Genomic DNA, 18393 nt, shown 5'->3' with positions numbered 1-18393 from the left:
TTCAGTTTGAAGGAATTTTTCTTAATTATGAAAATATTTTGAAAAAACACTCGTTACGAGTGTTTTTTCAAAATATTTTCATAATTAAGAAAAAGGAGGCGGAGAGAAAACTGATTTATTTCAATCAGTGAAATTGTGAAAATGACTTCAAATGAAATAAATAAATAATAATAAACATAAATCTGATATAATATTTTAAAAAATGTTCATATTTGGAAGAAAATGTTGGATTTTAAAGGTCCCATGTTGTGGTGTTTTTGTCATACATCACAGATTTATGACCCCGCCCACCAGTGATGTCACAGCGTCTCGGAGTACATTCCTACATCACTGCAGCGAGGTGAGACGTGAAACCACACAAGAGTTCAGCCGGGATGAATATTATTTATTTATTTATTGTGTTTTTTATGGTTTTTATACGATTCCTACGTACACGTAAAGACATGGGTAGAAGAAGACAAGTTAAAGGTCCGGTGTTTACAGAATATAACACTCATAACTCACACTCACATTGTGTTTTTGTTCCCTCACACTGCCTCTATGTCGGGTCTTTTTGTACTTTAAGTTTCATGGCCGTCGTAGTTTCTCCTTCGCGCTTAACGTGGACGTAAACAATACAGCAGGGGTCTCCAAACTACGGCCCGCGGGCCACATCCGGCCCGCCTAAACAATTGGAGTGGCCCACTTAACGATCCCAAACAATCCCTCTAAACATGGCCTATTTTTCAAAATTGCATTATCCTATTATAAAATATTCACACTCCACGATTAAGCTTGGCATTCTGATTAAAATCTACCTTATTTACGAACTATTTACAGTACTAGCTAATTTTCATCCCCTCACACAATGGTATATTCCGCCGTGACTTTGCTCGTGATCAACTCGCGCAGTCTCCCCGGCGCTGGCTGGCCTCCGCGGTGCGCCGCAACCGGCTCTGAGCCGGCTTGGAAAGGCTCGGGGGCGAAGGTGGCTCACGGCTCCGGCCGTAAGCTTTACAGCGCCCTCCTGCCCGGACCTCGCCGCTTCCCGGGGCCGTGGACTTAGTGCTCGCTGCGCCCTCTCCGCGACTGTCGAATCGCAATTTATCTATCACTTCCTCCCGCAACAAAATCACAACAAAAATGTAAAAAGCAACTTTAACCGCAATTTTTTTGAAAACCTCATGCAACATCAGGGATTTTAGGCCGCAACTATTTCAAAAAAGGCCACGAAATCCTGGTGGGACTGATCATTTCGGTTATAGACTGACCCCGGCCCCCCATCACTGAAAAGCAAGTTGATGTGGCCCGCACCGAAAAAGGTTTGGGGACCCCTGCAATGCAGGTTTCAACCTTGTCCCCACAACACGTCTGTCAGACCTTTAACCTTTGTGTGTTCACAGCAGCACTGTACACGCTGCAGCTTTAAGTTTCTCTGCCGGGGTCAAAGCGAGGTCACCGCTGCCCCTCGTGGTGTTTGTAGTTCATTGTGAACATCATGCATCACGATACTGTTAAACCAAATCCAGCTGAAGACAGACTGCATGTCTTCATGATGAACAGAAGAGTGATGTTGCCTCTGAGCTGAAGTCCTGTTGCTTTAAGTTGCAGGATGTTGTCATGGACGCTGTAACCTGATAGTAATAAGGGCTTCCGCAGGGGGAATACATGCGAGCGCCTCTACTCGAAATAATCGCCGGAGCGTGGCCTCATTGGCTCCCAGGAGCCCCGACACCGCCACAGCCCTGATTTAATCTGCTCATTATTACACAGGAAAATACTGAAGATACATCAGCAGGTCTGGGATCATCCACGGTTCACCTGCTGTTTGAATGAAATCAAGAAACTATTTTACTTTATTTTACCTCTATTCACACTCCACGCTCTTAATCCTGCATAACTTTAAGCCTTAATATAATGTGAACAGGTGAGTTGTATATAAATTCACCCTCAGTACAGTTGTCATGAACGGGGAAATTAGCTACAGAGACCAAAACTGTTTTTTGTACCAGGCTGTAAACATGTTTATTTCTGCTGTGAAGTTGGACATTTGGACATGGGGACTTATGGAGACTGACTCACTTCTGGAGCCAGCCTCAAGTGGACGTTAGAGGAACTGCAGGTTGCCACTTGTCAAACACAGATGCTGTTTCGTGACATAAAGCTTTAAATACGTCAGCGTTGACCTTTGGTTTGACCCGTCCGTCCTTCTTCACATGGACTTTTTACACTGCACACGACAGCAAAGGCATCAAATATGAAGAAGGAGGATCGTCCCTGCAGGTCCACGCGATCCGGGTCGGTCCGGGTCGGTCCGGGTCAGGCACCTCCGAGTGGAGGCAGAATATTTTACAGTTTAACAAACTTTATCATCCAAAATGACGATTATCAATAATAAACTTCACTGGAATTTAAGAATTAAAAACACAAACAGAATATAATGAATAAATGAATAAAGTCTCCTGTTGTGTGTATCACATCTTCTGCTGCTGTAACAAGTGAACAAAGTCTAATCTAATCTAGATAAATTACTGCATCATGTTCTGTAAAATAAGAGTCAACATGAACAGTGACAGCAGTCCTTTGCATCAGGAGGCATTCTCCAAACCACAGCGCCATCTAGAGCTCAAACTGAGAAGTTCCTCAGAGTTTCTGGAAATGTGAGAGATTGTTTTAATGCTTCTTCAGTAACACGTCGTCTATAAAAGAAAGAAAACAGCAGAATCCAGATTTCTGTCTGTTTGTTTGTCTGTAGATTTCACCTAAAGTTACATTAGATTACGCCTCATTTGCATATTGTAACATCACATTTAAGGAAACTTGTAACAAAGAAAAATAATAATGTGAATAAGTTTCATGGTTTATTAAGAGACATAAACTTCTTCTGTCTGTGAGATTCTCCATAACTCTGTGAATGTTTCCTAGCTGGACTTCATCTGTACAAACTCCAGCAGGTGGCAGCAAGAGACCACGAACACAAACACCTCACAGGAAGCAGTCAGAGTGTGTGTGCAGTTTACTGAGCGTGCTCGGTTCCTCCCAGTAATGAGAGTAAATGTTTAACTGAAGAGTTTGTTTCGTCCTTCAGGAGCCGGAGACTCGTGCAGCATGGTGAGTTCTCACTTTTTAACTAAGAAAACACACGATACATGTCAGCTCATGTGATTTACGTCCTTACACCACCCGACCTCAGCGGATGTTTGTCTTCATGAAGATCTTTCTGATCCTCAACACTGTAAAAAAACAACATAACAAGAGGAGTACATTCAAACTGTAACTCCTGTTAGACATAAAAAAGACTAAAGTCAGCATTAATGAGTTTGTCAGACCAAAGAAGAAAGTGTTATTAACCAGCCAACTTTGACTGATTACAAATATCATCAACTTCATGAAATCAGGTGTCAAAGTCAATAAAAATGAATTGTCAGCTGCAGGACTGTGGGGACGTGTCCTCTGAAAATGAACATGACTAACTCTGAAACTCTGAGCTGAGATGAATTCATCTGTCTCTCTGCTCAGGGCGGCCTCAGCGTGTCATCGAGCCGCCCTTTAAGCACCGCCCACAAAATCCTGAAAACAGTTTGAACCTCGAACTCCGCAACTATTGTCCGACATGTTTAATGTGTTTGTAAGAAACGCCTTTAAATCGTCACACTGAGTGTGTGAGTGAATGAATGTCTGTTTTCTATGAGCTCTTTGTAAACCTGTGGACCAGGGGGAGCTCCACCCTCCTCCTCCTGCAGGGTCGGAGGTCACGCTGGTGTTTGGTTAAGCTCAGTGATCCTGTTAAAGACCTGAATGGACCACACACACACACACACACACACACACACACACACACACACTCTGAACAAAACATTTGTGTCTGATTTCGTCCGTTTGTGTTTCTCCGGCTGATCTCACGTCTGTTGGACGAGTCAACAGAAACACGTGGAAACGTTTGAGAACGTACTCACAATGTTTAGTTAACTCTATAAATGTTATTGGTCATGTGAATCATGTGTGACGTGACAGGTCATCGGATCCTGCAGACTGTCTAAAACCTGGACGTAGTCTCCGTGACGTCCCCGCAGACTGTCTAAAACCTGGACGTAGTCTCTGTGACGTCCCCACAGACTGTCTGAAACTGGACGTAGTCTCTGTGGCCACAGACTGTCTAAAACCTGGACATAGTCCCCGTGACGTCCCCGCAGACTGTCTAAAACCTGGACGTAGTCTCCGTGACGTCCCCGCAGACTGTCTAAAACCTGGACGTAGTCTCGGTGACGTCCCCGCAGACTGGAGGACTGGAGGGTTGATGTTACGTGTGATGTTACAGGATGTAAGCCTCATTGCGATTGCCGTGGCAACAGGTCATGTAAGCTTTAAATAAATCAGGACAGGTCGAAGGAAACAAATGAAACCATCTTTTTCTCCCAGAGTTCAGCAGGAGGATCATCCCTGCAGGTCCACGCGATCCGGGTCGGTCCGGGTCAGGAGCTGTTGGGATCTCTGCAGGCGTTTGTGGAGGAGAGGCGCCTCCGAGCGCCGTTCATCATCACCTGCGTGGGCAGCGTCACCAAGGCGACGCTCCGGCTCGCCAACGCCACGGCAACAAACACAAACGAGGTAGTTCTGAGCAGCTGAAGGCCTGAGAGAGTCGCCTTCTAGAAAATGAAAGAGTCTCACGTGTCGTCATCCATGTTCCCTCAGGTGATCCACCTCGACGGGAGGTTCGAGATCGTCTCCCTGGTCGGCACGCTGAACCCGGATGCCCACCTCCACATCAGCCTGTCGGACATCGAGGGTAAGACGACCGGAGGTCACGTGCTGGGAGGTCTGGAGGTGTTCACCACAGCCGAGGTGGTCATCGGCGAGGCGGTCGACCTGAAGTTCACCAGAGAGATGGACGGACGGACGGGCTTCCCTGAGCTCGTGGTCCAAGCTCGCTCACAGAGCAAAGACGACTGAAAGTTGGTGGATTCAAATTTCAAACGAACCTGAGATGGTGATTGTTGGAACAACGCAGTCGAAAATAAAAAATGTCTGTAATGTCTGATCTTTAAAACTTTTTATCTGGAATGTTTTGCTCTGATATCAACTGGCAGTAAATGTTTAAAACTTTAAGAAAGTCCTGCGTCGCGTCCACGCATTTGAATCTTTCAGTGTTCAAAATCTTTTCATCGTTTCTCCCTCCAGACTTTGTTCACATGCTCAGATTCTTCTGCATGTGGAAATCTGCTCCGTACTTCATTTGTTTTGCGCTTTTGAACCGGACTGCGATGGAGCCGGTGGGGTTTGAAACATTGACTAGAACGGCTGCGTATCACTGTGAGACAGTCACAGCTCGGTTTGATTTGTCACAATCCGTTCAGTCACGTAGGACTGCGTAACGTGCACGTAACCATTCAGACAGCGTGCAGACTTTTCACACATGGACTGATCATTATTTTCATTGTGACGTTCACGTGTGAGATGTTTCACCATCACTGCTCAGACAGACTGTGGACACACACACACACACACACACACACAGTTGTCCTGAGCCCCAGCAGCCAATAGGACGGTCTCTGCGGGGGTCGCAGCTCTCTGCTAATAGATGTAAAACTGCCGGATTAGCCGTGACCTCGGCTCGGTCACGGCCGCCGCCGCGAAGAAAGGAAGGCCTCTGTCGCCGTGTGGCGGGCGGGCGGGTCGGAGGGAGGCGGAGAGTGTTGACAACCTTCAGATGGATCCAGTTCATGGAGTTTAACTGGACCTCAGGCCGACTGATGACATGTTTCCTTCATGACCATGAACACTAGAGCCACAATGTGGATTCATCCACCGCTGAAAATAGTCCCCAATAAATGTTAATAAACTCTGAGCTCTGAAGAGGCATTTCAAAATAAAATCTAAAGAAGCAACTCTTAATTTAGTTGAAAGTTATTAGAAGACCTTTTTTTTTTTACATGTTTTATGTCATTACCTACAAATTTTGTGGACTTGAACTTTAAATCAGCAGAAATGCAAATTTGAGAGTTCCTGATTTAAAAGCTCCAAAATCTGAAAAGTTACATTTTTACATCTTTTATTTTTTTTGTTGTTTTATTTATTTTATTGTTTATATTTTTTACAGCCTAGTTTAATTGTACATTATTTTTTATCTCTATTTCTTAATTCTATAAAAACTTTAATTTCTTTTTTTTTGATATGATTAATTTATTATGTTTTAAAAATCTGTTTTTTAACCTCTTAAGGCAGAGAGCGTGGAAACGTGCAGCACAGACATCATCAATCCGGACATGCAGCATATTAAAATGATAAAAGCTTCTGCTGAGCACGACTCCCGAACGAAACACAATTCAAACCCCCCCTGTGCACTTTATCCTTCTGCTGAATTTCAGCAACCGAAGAGTAGAAAAAAAAAAACTTCACAAAATTATTGAGAATTTTTACAGTTTTTAGTTATCATCAATATTACTTTAATATTCACAGACTAAATGACCTGCTACCTTCTGTTTTTTTACTCTAATTAATAATAGAAACATTTTAAATATCTACCAGTGTTCCAGGTAATTACTCTGACACTGAAAACATATTTTCTGTATCTCACTGTTTTAGCTTCTTACACAGCCTTGTAGCTGTGAAGATAAAAATAGTCTTTGTGTGGAAATTTAAATTGAAAATAATTTATCTTATAGGTTATTTTTAATGTTACTGTGTCTCCACATCTGCTACAAACTGTAACACACACATATCCACGAAAACGGGACGTTATTTATATGACATTCTGTTTGTATTATAAAATGACTGTGGTTTTTTATTACACTTATGTCTGTCACACCTCCACCAGGTAAAAAACTTTTCTATATATATTTTTAATTTTTGGACGATTTTTCACATTTTAATCTTTTTATATATTTTTTTTTCTTTAAATTTTCCACATTGTGCTGCACAAACGGCATAAAAACATGGTTTATAGAAATGGTACTTGACAAAATAATAAAGAAATAAGTATTCCTGGGCATTGGATTTTAACTGAAGGGATGCTTTGGATAAACGCTCACCGAGGATGTGAGATTTGATTGTCAGATTGTAAATAATAAAATGTAAAAGGTTTTGCAGCGTTTGTGCCTCTGCAGTGTTTGTGCTGCCTCCAGCAGGACGAGGCCGCACGTCAGCGGGCAGCCGGCCTGCCGCCACATTAAAGCCCGGCTCAAAGCAGCTTGTGCGTTTGTTTTGGTGCGTCCTCGCACATGGTTGGCCGACAAAAAGCGTTGGTGGTCTGCCCCGTCCCAACACCACCACCCCCGCCATCCCACCCCGCCTCCATCTAAAGCAGCTCAGTTCTGACAAATTGAAAGGCGAAGCAGCCCAAAGCGGATGTTCTGGATCTGAAATGCAGCTTGTGATCTAAAGATGCTGTTTGTCTTCCTTTAAACGTCATCTTCATGCTGCAGAGATGATTAAACATCCGCGCTGCTGTTGTCTGTCTGTGAATAACAAGTTAGCGTTGGTTTGTTTCACAGCAGCCGGCGTCCCGCTGCGAGCCACCAATTACATTTTCACTGAGACTCTTCCTCGACAAAGAGTCGACTTTAATCTCTGCACATCTGTAGTGTTCAAGACCGGCTGCTTTGATACAGACAGACATTAAAAGTTGTTCTGAATGCGAGCGGCGATAAATGTCTTTGAAATTCAGGCAGCTGTTATTAGAGATCCAGAGGTTGTTACACAGGTTAGATTCTCTTTAGAAGTGTTTGCTTCCTCAGTTTTTTACCTCATATACGATGTGTAAAAAGATAGAAAACACTAAGATGTTCACCTGATCTCTTTGTAACTGAAAGAAAATCTGTAAGGTTAGATCTCAGCACCTTTATCTCATCCAAAGCAGATCTGAAGTCAGGTGATGTGATTAAAGAGTTAAAACAAAGCAAATATTTGTAGGAGAAGTCTGGAGGGTCTACTGCTGGTTGCCACTGGTCAGCTTGGTACATAGCAAAAGTTGAGACAAGTTCAACCTCTTTGCAGACGACACTGCCCTGTTTTTTGCAGAAGGCTCCGCATCAACTAACCCTGTGAGACAGCGTGAATCCAACATCCTAAAACCACAAAAACACGCAAGAATCCATTCTGAATTTGAGTTGAAACAAAGTCAGTTTCCTTTGAACAAGTACCGGCAGCTACGTCATAATCTGCAGGCGTGATTTAATGCGTAGACGCTGCAGGGGTACTAGTCTTTCTTCGGCAGCTTTGCATGCTGATATACTCCCCAAACACCTTTGCAACAGCAGATTAAGGAGAGGGACCAAGCAGCAACCTCCGCGGCTGTGAATGAAGTCACAGGTGACTTATTAGAGCCACGTCTTTGCAGATATTCAGATATCTCCAGCGCTGCATATTTTCACTCTGTTATCACGGTTTGAACTCTTTTTTCCATCGTGGTTGTTCTGTAGCTCTAAAACTTGCTCGTGTCGGAGCGTGGTGACCTCTCAGGTCCCTCAGGTCTCTTCCAGCTCTCTGAGTTTCTCGGAGTCTCGTAATTCCTCCGTTTAGTATCTGCTCTTTCGCTCATTAGTGACTTCTCCTCCCCTGTCGCCTTTTTGTCCGTCGGTCTGAGTAATGAGCCGTGTGAGCGGCTGGCAGGGACTCCCCTCATCGCCTCACTTCAAACGAGTCCAACCCAGGTCGTTTGGAAGTCAGCTGCTAAACAGCCTGTCTGTAAAACAAGAGAAGCCGCTTGCAGGCCTATGCACGTCCTTCGACGTTGGGATGCAAGCGTCCGCCCCCCCGCCGCTGATCAGGCGGCTTTTATGTGGCAGCCAAAGATCTCCCAGGCTAATGACTCGCCGCTCTGTTTGAATGTCGCAGCATGAGGCCGAGGGCCGGGCGGATAACACACACAGATCAAAACCTCCGAGCCGCTGCTCGTCACTGCCGAGGGAAGTTTCCACAGAGCGGCTGTAAACACACGGATGGTTTCCAACAACAAGTTAGAAAGTTTCTCCTCAGAGGTGCAAGAAGAACGAGTCCTTCCAACAAAGTCAGAGTCAAGTCAACATCAACAACCTTTAAACAACCAGCACGCCCATGACAATATAGATCCAGTATGGTTTATCACATATGATGGATGGTGTGCTGCAGGAGGGGTGGAGGGTGATGGGTGTGCTTCAGGTTGGACGACGAGTTTGAGATCTTTGTTTCATGAATCCTCAGCAGGAAGCAGAAGAGGACAGACAGGAAACACGTCGTGTCTGCAGATATGATGCAGATATATTTTAATACTTCACTAATACACTGGACTTTGTTTTCAGATCAGCTGAAGATGTAAAGAAAGATGATGATGAAAGAAGGATGGAAAGACGTGTACGACACGAAACATTGTGATAAATAATCAACAGATGAATCCAGAAGGAAATGAATCAAACAAACATTATGTTTAACCACGTCTGTCCTTCTGTGTGTGACAACAGAATAAATAATATAATTGTATAAATAATTGTTTTCATCTTTCGTTCTTTATAACGTAAGAGCAGCTTCACTGTTTCACTTCTCATTCTGATCTAATTCAACTCATTTAAAACTTGATTTAGATTTTTAACATAACGAACATACAAACCTTGTTTCTTACTGTCAGTAAATAAAACGTGGTCACAGTGTGTGTGTGTGTGTGTGTGTGTGTGTGTGTGTGTGTGTGTGTGTGTGTGTGTGTGTGTGTGTGTGTGTGTCGGCTTCAGGAGCCACCAGGTGGCAGCACGAGACAGGAGGTCTCTGAGGGGAGCTTTAAACCTGAAGCCAACAAGTCAAGTCGGCCTGAGGGCGGTGCCAGAGGAGAGGTGGTGGATGGAAAGGATAAGGATGGAGTTCTTCATGACCCACAAACAGCTGAGTCAGATACATATCCTGCCTTTTTTATTGTTAAATTTGGTGTTAAAAACTTTGATGAACAAAGTTCTTAGATAATAATAATTCATGTAAAATCTATGAAATGACGGCGTTTGTCAATGTACTTACGATATATTTGAATTATGATTTTTCATTTTCTGTTTACAGTGTTTTTATTTTCAGGCTCTTTTCCTCGTTTATTTATGAATACATCATTTTATCATCCATCCTCTGTTTGTTTCCTCGTGGTTTAAACTGTCCTTGGTCTCCATCCTGGATGTCTGGAGGTCATGTTGGGGTTTCTCTCTGCACAGTGTGAGGATCCGTGCTGACGCTCTGAAACTCTCTCTGAGCTAAAGCGTTTTAATTGAGCTAAATTTGTCTCAATGAAGCCGCTCACTTAAAAGAGAGAGACGGGCCTGGCGGCGGGCGGCGGCGGTGAAGGGGTCCTTACCTGCACATTAGAGGAGGAGGCATTTTAATAACAACACAGACCCCCACCCTCCTCCTCCACCTCCTCCTCCTCCATAGCATCTCACTGGAGTGGGACTCAATTATTGTTAATGGAAGTTCACTGCACATTTTCTAATCGGGAGCTCTCGTCTGCAGCAGACGGGCCGATCTCTCTCCAATCATCTCGCCGCTTCATTAGACGGACAAACATTTCACACGGCTGCAGTAACTGAGCTCAGTGTTTGTATCACTGTGTGCTCCTGTTGTCTTCTTATCCTCCTTTTATTCTTACTAAAAAAACAGAATACTGCTGTAAAAACATGTTTGTGTCTCGTTATTCTTCACTCTTCGTCTGACTGCTGAATGTTCATCCTGGTTTCTTGAGCGTCGCCTGCTCTGTTATGGATTTGTTCACGTGTTTGGACCGCCTCGCCTCTTTTTGAACCGACAGTCTTTGTACATCCACCTCTGCTATCAAACCAAACTCAGATCAAACTGTCAGACTCAGGCAGTGCTGATCGAATCTGAATCCAGATTCTGTTCCTGCATCGACTCTTTCTCTCTTCAAACTTCTTCCTGGTGTTTAGGAGAAACTACAACAGCTGTAACCAGAGTCGGTGTTTAGTTTGTCCTTTCAAGGCTGCTGTGGAAACATGGCGGACTCCAGGACAGAGGACCCGCAGCGCCTGTGACAAAAACATAATGATTCTTATTCTCAGGTGATTAAACACAAACGAATGTTTTAAATCTGACGAGCTCGAACCTTTAATTAGATAACTAAAGATCCAAACAAACAAAAATCAAACGGCACCGATCCGTGACGCCTTTAGAAGAAACATCACAGCGTTTGGTAAAATTCAGCTAAACAGACAAAAAGAAGTTTCAGTGTGTGTGTGTGTGTGTGTGTGTGTGTGAAACCCGGCGGGTCTTTATTCGTGCGGCACAATGGGTGGAAACCAACTCAAAGCGAGCTCAGATGTGAAGACATTCTGCGAGGACACATCACAACCCCGGAGACACAAATTGCCGCGTTGAGCCATGTGACTTCCTGCTGAGCTTTTCATGTGAGAGCTGAAGGGAACAGCTGATCAAAGGCCAGGACCAAGGAGGCTAACGCGCTTAGCCGCCGTCTTTGTCAGCACCAAACTGGACGGAAAAAGATTTTTTTTTTACCTCGACGAGCTCTTTCATTAAACTTGTGTTATTAATGAGGTGATTCATATCTCATGTGTGTGTGAGATGCTCCCTGTGCACAGAGCTCCGGGCGTGTGAAGATGAAATGAGAATCTAAACTGTTGTTTGAATTCTGGAAGGAGAGCCGCTGCAGCATCGTGCTGCAAAATGAATCCTGTGAAAAGTTTGTAACGTCTGACATGAGGAAGGATCAGTTTGTGTTCGCTGACACGTTCAGAGCATGAAGACAGATCAAAAACAATAAAAACATGAATTTAACTTCTGACAGATAATATAAACGATCATAAACCATACTGACTTTGTGTGGAGTTTGCATGTTCTCCTCATGTCTGTGTGGAGTTTGCATGTTCTCCTCATGTCTGTGGAGTTTGCATGTTCTCCTCATGTCTCTGTGGAGTTTGCATGTTCTCCTCATGTCTGTGTGGAGTTTGCATGTTCTCCTCATGTCTGTGTGGAGTTTGCATGTTCTCCTCATGTCTGTGTGGAGTTTGCATGTTCTCCTCATGTCTGTGTGGAGTTTGCATGTTCTCCTCATGTCTGTGTGGAGTTTGCATGTTCTCCTCATGTCTGTGTGGAGTTTGCATGTTCTCCTCATGTCTGTGTGGAGTTTGCATGTTCTCCTCATGTCTGTGTGGAGTTTGCATGTTCTCCTCATGTCTGTGTGGAGTTTGCATGTTCTCCTCATGTCTGTGTGGAGTTTGCATGTTCTCCTCATGTCTGTGTGGAGTTTGCATGTTCTCCTCATGTCTGTGTGGAGTTTGCATGTTCTCCTCATGTCTGTGTGGAGTTTGCATGTTCTCCTCATGTCTGTGTGGAGTTTGCATGTTCTCCTCATGTCTGTGTGGAGTTTGCATGTTCTCCTCATGTCTGTGTGGAGTTTGCATGTTCTCCTCATGTCTGTGTGGAGTTTGCATGTTCTCCTCATGTCTGTGTGGAGTTTGCATGTTCTCCTCATGTCTGTGTGGAGTTTGCATGTTCTCCTCATGTCTGTGTGGAGTTTGCATGTTCTCCTCATGTCTGTGTGGAGTTTGCATGTTCTCCTCATGTCTGTGTGGAGTTTGCATGTTCTCCTCATGTCTGTGTGGAGTTTGCATGTTCTCCTCATGTCTGTGTGGAGTTTGCATGTTCTCCTCATGTCTGTGTGGAGTTTGCATGTTCTCCTCATGTCTGTGTGGAGTTTGCATGTTCTCCTCATGTCTGTGTGGAGTTTGCATGTTCTCCTCATGTCTGTGTGGAGTTTGCATGTTCTCCTCATGTCTGTGTGGAGTTTGCATGTTCTCCTCATGTCTGTGTGGAGTTTGCATGTTCTCCTCATGTCTGTGTGGAGTTTGCATGTTCTCCTCATGTCTGTGTGGAGTTTGCATGTTCTCCTCATGTCTGTGTGGAGTTTGCATGTTCTCCTCATGTCTGTGTGGAGTTTGCATGTTCTCCTCATGTCTGTGTGGAGTTTGCATGTTCTCCTCATGTCTGTGTGGAGTTTGCATGTTCTCCTCATGTCTGTGTGGAGTTTGCATGTTCTCCTCATGTCTGTGTGGAGTTTGCATGTTCTCCTCATGTCTGTGTGGAGTTTGCATGTTCTCCTCATGTCTGTGTGGAGTTTGCATGTTCTCCTCATGTCTGTGTGGAGTTTGCATGTTCTCCTCATGTCTGTGTGGAGTTTGCATGTTCTCCTCATGTCTGTGTGGAGTTTGCATGTTCTCCTCATGTCTGTGTGGAGTTTGCATGTTCTCCTCATGTCTGTGTGGAGTTTGCATGTTCTCCTCATGTCTGTGTGGAGTTTGCATGTTCTCCTCATGTCTGTGTGGAGTTTGCATGTTCTCCTCATGTCTGTGTGGAGTTTGCATGTTCTCCTCATGTCTGTGTGGAGTTTGCATGTTCTCCTCATGTCTGTGTGGAGTTTGCATGTTCTCCTCATGTCTGTGTGGAGTTTGCATGTTCTCCTCATGTCTGTGTGGAGTTTGCATGTTCTCCTCATGTCTGTGTGGAGTTTGCATGTTCTCCTCATGTCTGTGTGGAGTTTGCATGTTCTCCTCATGTCTGTGTGGAGTTTGCATGTTCTCCTCATGTCTGTGTGGAGTTTGCATGTTCTCCTCATGTCTGTGTGGAGTTTGCATGTTCTCCTCATGTCTGTGTGGAGTTTGCATGTTCTCCTCATGTCTGTGTGGAGTTTGCATGTTCTCCTCATGTCTGTGTGGAGTTTGCATGTTCTCCTCATGTCTGTGTGGAGTTTGCATGTTCTCCTCATGTCTGTGTGGAGTTTGCATGTTCTCCTCATGTCTGTGTGGAGTTTGCATGTTCTCCTCATGTCTGTGTGGAGTTTGCATGTTCTCCTCATGTCTGTGTGGAGTTTGCATGTTCTCCTCATGTCTGTGTGGAGTTTGCATGTTCTCCTCATGTCTGTGTGGAGTTTGCATGTTCTCCTCATGTCTGTGTGGAGTTTGCATGTTCTCCTCATGTCTGTGTGGAGTTTGCATGTTCTCCTCATGTCTGTGTGAGTTCTCTCTGGGTCCTCCAGCTTCCTCCCACAGTCCAAAGACGTGCAGGTTAACTTTGCGTCCACGTGTGATGACCTGGACGTACTCCACCTCTTGCACAGATTGGCTCCAGCTCCTGCAGCCCTCGTCAGGATGGATAGAACATGGATGGATGGATAATCTGGTCCTGAGACACACACAGAGGCTAAAAGCTGCTGGGAGGTTTCACATTGGCTGTAAGTGTAGTGACCCACCAGGTGAGGGCGCTGTCCCTCTTTAAGTCTTCAGCATGTTGACCGTGAACATCATGTTGTGATTTGGTTTCATCCTGTTTGAAGACAGAAAAATGTTTGAATCAAACTTTTCAGTGTGAGTTTGTGGAGTCAGATGAATCTTCCAGTTTTTAAAGAGGTCTTTATGTAAATCAGCGTGATGTTTCATTGAATGCATCGTCTCTCAGCTGTCACCATGTGTTTTCCTGTCACATTCCTGAGCTGCCTCTGTCTGAGTGGGAGGTTTGTTTCATCATGTCGGAGCTCACATCTGGAATTTGCATCAGATTTTCTCTGTTTCTCTGCACAAACACAGAAACGATGGCTTCGTCCTATTACCTGCGCCTGCAGCGCAAATGTTTATGGAAATGGCCCGTCGGAGCAGGCCAAGTGTTTTCCATCAGCAGCTCTTTGCAGTAATAATACTGCAGGGTTGATGTCAGACCCGCCCTGCGTGAAGAGGGGAGGCTAATGGTCCTCCCTCCCTCCCTGCATGAACCACAGAGATGAAGAGGGGGGAAAACATCTAATTCACCTTAAATGTGGTGCTGCAGGGCTGGGAAGCGAGAGGGCATCTGTTCAGAGAGTCCCCATTAAAGGAACATTATGTAACATCAGACTGTGGATGATGGAGATTCAACCATGACACAATTACAGGGAACACCGGGCTGCACACGCCTGCTGAGATTCAGTGTTCAAGACGACATCCAAATCTGTTTTCCTTCCCCGACTATCATTTTTATTAAGAATTTGTTTTTATTTCAAAATTGAAAAATCGATTTGAATAAAGTCATTGTCATTCTTTGTTTGTATTGATGTGTTTTTTTCCTCCATGGTTCTTAAATGAAGCCGACACAGGAACTGCAGTTCCTCTATCGTCCACTTGAGGCTGGCTCCAGCAGTGAGTCAGTCTCCATAAGTCCCCATGTCCAAATGTCCAACTTCACAGCAGAAATAAACATGTTTACAGCCTGGTACAAAAAACAGTTTTGGTCTCTGTAGCTAATTTCCTGTCACATGCATGAAACTTCTGTGTTTGTTTAAGTAATAAAACTTTTTTTAAGGTTTAGGAAAAATCTAGGAAAGTTACATTACATACCTGACATAAGTTTATGGACAGTATGGAAATTTAAAAACTTTTAAAAGTCCATGTAAACCACAGGACATAAACAACAGTCACCTATGAAATAATTTGGTCTAAATGTTTGCAGTTCATACAAACATTTTAAAATATAATATTATATATATATATATATAACTTTAAATATGTTTTCACTTATTTATGTCATAACCTTTACCATACTTTACTGTTTTATTTTATCTATTTATTTTACTATTTTACCATTATGCATATTTACTGAGTTTACAGTTGGGCGGCAGTAGCTCAGTCCATAGTATGTGTGTTTTGAGTTAAAAATGCATGTAAATAAAATAAAATAATTGAGTGAAAAAATAATTTCCCCGTTGAGGGGATTAATAACGTATATCTTCTTCTTGTTACGGGAATTTTTAAAGAAGAACCCTTGAATAATGAAGACTGGATTCAAAGTATCAAAGTTGAATTTATTATTCTTGTACAAGAAGGAGCGTTTAACAGTGTAGCACAGAAAGGGTTACAGAGAAAAGGCTCCTCGAGGAGCTCTAACAGTTGGTTCTTATACATTGTTCAACAATGGGCTGTGTCGGACACCTCCCCACTGATACAGATAACATCATAACATTCCTTTAGTTGGTTTTCTGCTCAGTAATGAGCACTATATTTTTCCTGTTCATGTTCATTGCAATTTTTGTTTTCTAGTTTATTCCATTTTATTTTCATTTATACCTTGCAGTTCTTATTTATATCGCGGTCACTTACTTTTGTAATGCTAATTATATCATGGTCACTTTACACTACAGTACTCTTTATATATCATGCCACACTTATCCTGTCTGTTTTTGAAGGTTGATTACTTTTCCGTGGTCATTGTGTAGTTTAGATATTTCTGTCTGTTTATTGTGTCTCTTTTTTGTTTTGGCCTCCTCTACTTTTGTTTCTATATCTCGCTGCTGTCATTAGTGAATTTCCCCGTGGTGGGATGAATAAAGTATCTATCTAATCCAATCTAACAAGAATAAGAAGGTTTAGAGTTTCTCCATTTTGCACAATGGATATGGTATTTACCCAAGAGTATAATAACATTTATGATGTCAGAAACAGACAAGGTTGGATGATTAAAATAAAAGATAATAACTCAACAAAAACTGTGTTTCCTCTAGGCCAGTGGTTCTTAACCTGGGTTCGATCGAACCTTAGGGGGTTTGGTGAGTCGGTCTCAGGGGTTCGGTGGAGCCTCCGCCCTGGAATTTTTTATACCATTTGTTACAACATATCTTTGTGAGCAATCGTTTTCGAGGATGCTGGACATAAAAACTAAGAAAAGGAACAGACTTTGCTGTGAAAATGACATGAGACTGGCACTTGCCAAGGTGAAGCCACGCATATCTGAACTGGTCTCTCAAAGGCAACAGCAGAAGTCACACTGAGGTAAGTTGTTGTGAGTTGTGAGCTACTAGAACAGCAACATCCCTTTCGACCTTTAAAAAACTTGTAAAAACCTTTCTGATTCGAGAATGCTTCCCTGCCTAACAAAACTAACAACTACTCTGTGCTCCTTTACACCTTTCTCAGCTTATGTCCTCCTCTGTAAGTCGCTTTGGATAAAAGCGTCTGCTAAATGCAATGTAATGTAATGTAATGTAATGTAATGTAATGTAATGTGAGTTCATCCACTGTGTTGGTTTTGTTATTTGAACAAGGTGATGTTAATGCATGGTTCATTTTGTGCACCAGTAAAAAAAAAAATCATATTTTATTTTTTACTAAAGAAGGGTTCGGTGAATGAGCATATAAAACTGGTGGGGTTCGGGACCTCCAACAATAGACATATAAACATAGACATATATACATAGACGCCGCATTGAGCGCTGAATCGTACGTAAACGGCGCCGCCATATTGGATGTGGCACATCTGCCCGTAAACTAATAACAGGAAATGGACTGAACTTCATAAAGCGCCTTTCTACAAAGTTCTTTAAGTTAATGTCTCTTATACACCCATTCACACACACACTAATATATCTGGGAAACAAACAGGCACCAAAAACAACGTATGTAACTTTTAAAGTGATGATTATAAATGTTTACTCCTTATGTAAGCACCAAACCAACGTATGTTATATTGTTGTCAGATGTGAGTAGGTGGTGACAGCTACAATGTGTGTAACACTGTTACTGTGATGATAAATATTGAAAATATTTATATTTAACATTTAATCTGTGTCTATAATAACCAGATCCTGAAATGTAGATGTGACATGAGGGTTTTCTGAATAAAGAGCACACACACACACACACACACACACACATATATATATATATATATATATATATTATATAATATATATATAAATATATAGAATAATATACAACAGTACGTTGGTTTGGTGCTTACATAACATTTATAATCATCACTTTATACGTTGTTTTTGGTGCCTGTTTGTTTCCCAGATATATTAGTGTGTGTGTGAATGGGTGTATAAGAGACATTAACTTGAAGAACTTTGTAGAAAGGCGCTTTATGAAGTTCAGTCCATTTCTTGTTATTAGTTTACGGGCAGATCTGCCACATCCAATATGGCGGCGCGGTTTACGTACGATTCAGCGCTCAATGCGGCGTCTATGTATATATGTCTATGAGTAAGTTGCTAGGCAACGGCGACTGCACTAGAGGCAGTGACGTGATACGCGAAAAATAATTTTAGTCACTTTAGTTAGGCTACTTCAAACAGAATAAATGTTTAATGTTGTACTTCAATGTTGTTGCTTTTTCACATATTAATGAAATGCTTTGTCATTTATTTATTATGGTTATTAAATTATGGTTATTAAAAATTAAACCCCTCAAAATCAGGAGGGCTTCGCGACCCCCCGTGGATCTTTGGCGACCCCATTACGGGGTCGCGACCCATAGGTTGGGAACCACTGTTTTGATTTATTTATTTTTTTTGTCCTGTAGTTCTGTTTCAGGCCAGTGGGGTCGCTGTGAGGCTTTCCGAAACGCTCCGGAAAAAGCCGACATGAACCGGACAAAGACGACATGAACCGGACAAAGACGACATGAACCGGAAAGAGC

General features: G+C 43.0%; 1 protein-coding gene across 1 annotated transcript; it reads left to right on the top strand.

Moving 5' to 3' along the window:
- The first annotated feature begins 2957 nt into the window (after nucleotides 1–2957).
- On the top strand, nucleotides 2958–5822 carry LOC109140070 (bifunctional protein GlmU). Its single transcript, XM_019265742.2, has 3 exons — nucleotides 2958–3090; nucleotides 4399–4587; nucleotides 4672–5822. The coding sequence occupies exons 1-3, from the start codon at nucleotides 3088–3090 to the stop codon at nucleotides 4927–4929; spliced, it is 450 nt and encodes a 149-aa protein (XP_019121287.1). The 5' UTR covers nucleotides 2958–3087; the 3' UTR covers nucleotides 4930–5822.
- Nucleotides 5823–18393: the final 12571 nt, after the last annotated feature.

The sequence above is a fragment of the Larimichthys crocea genome, chromosome XI (assembly GCF_000972845.2).
Source record: "Larimichthys crocea isolate SSNF chromosome XI, L_crocea_2.0, whole genome shotgun sequence".
Taxonomy (NCBI): Eukaryota; Metazoa; Chordata; class Actinopteri; family Sciaenidae; genus Larimichthys; species Larimichthys crocea.
Note: the sequence above shows the minus strand (reverse complement) of the source record. Positions and strands in the feature narration are given on the sequence as shown.

Coding starts and splice junctions, on each gene's coding strand:
- LOC109140070 (XM_019265742.2), top strand. Junction 4,588..4,671: donor CGGCAACAAACACAAACGAG/GTAGTTCTGAGC, acceptor ATGTTCCCTCAG/GTGATCCACCTCGACGGGAG.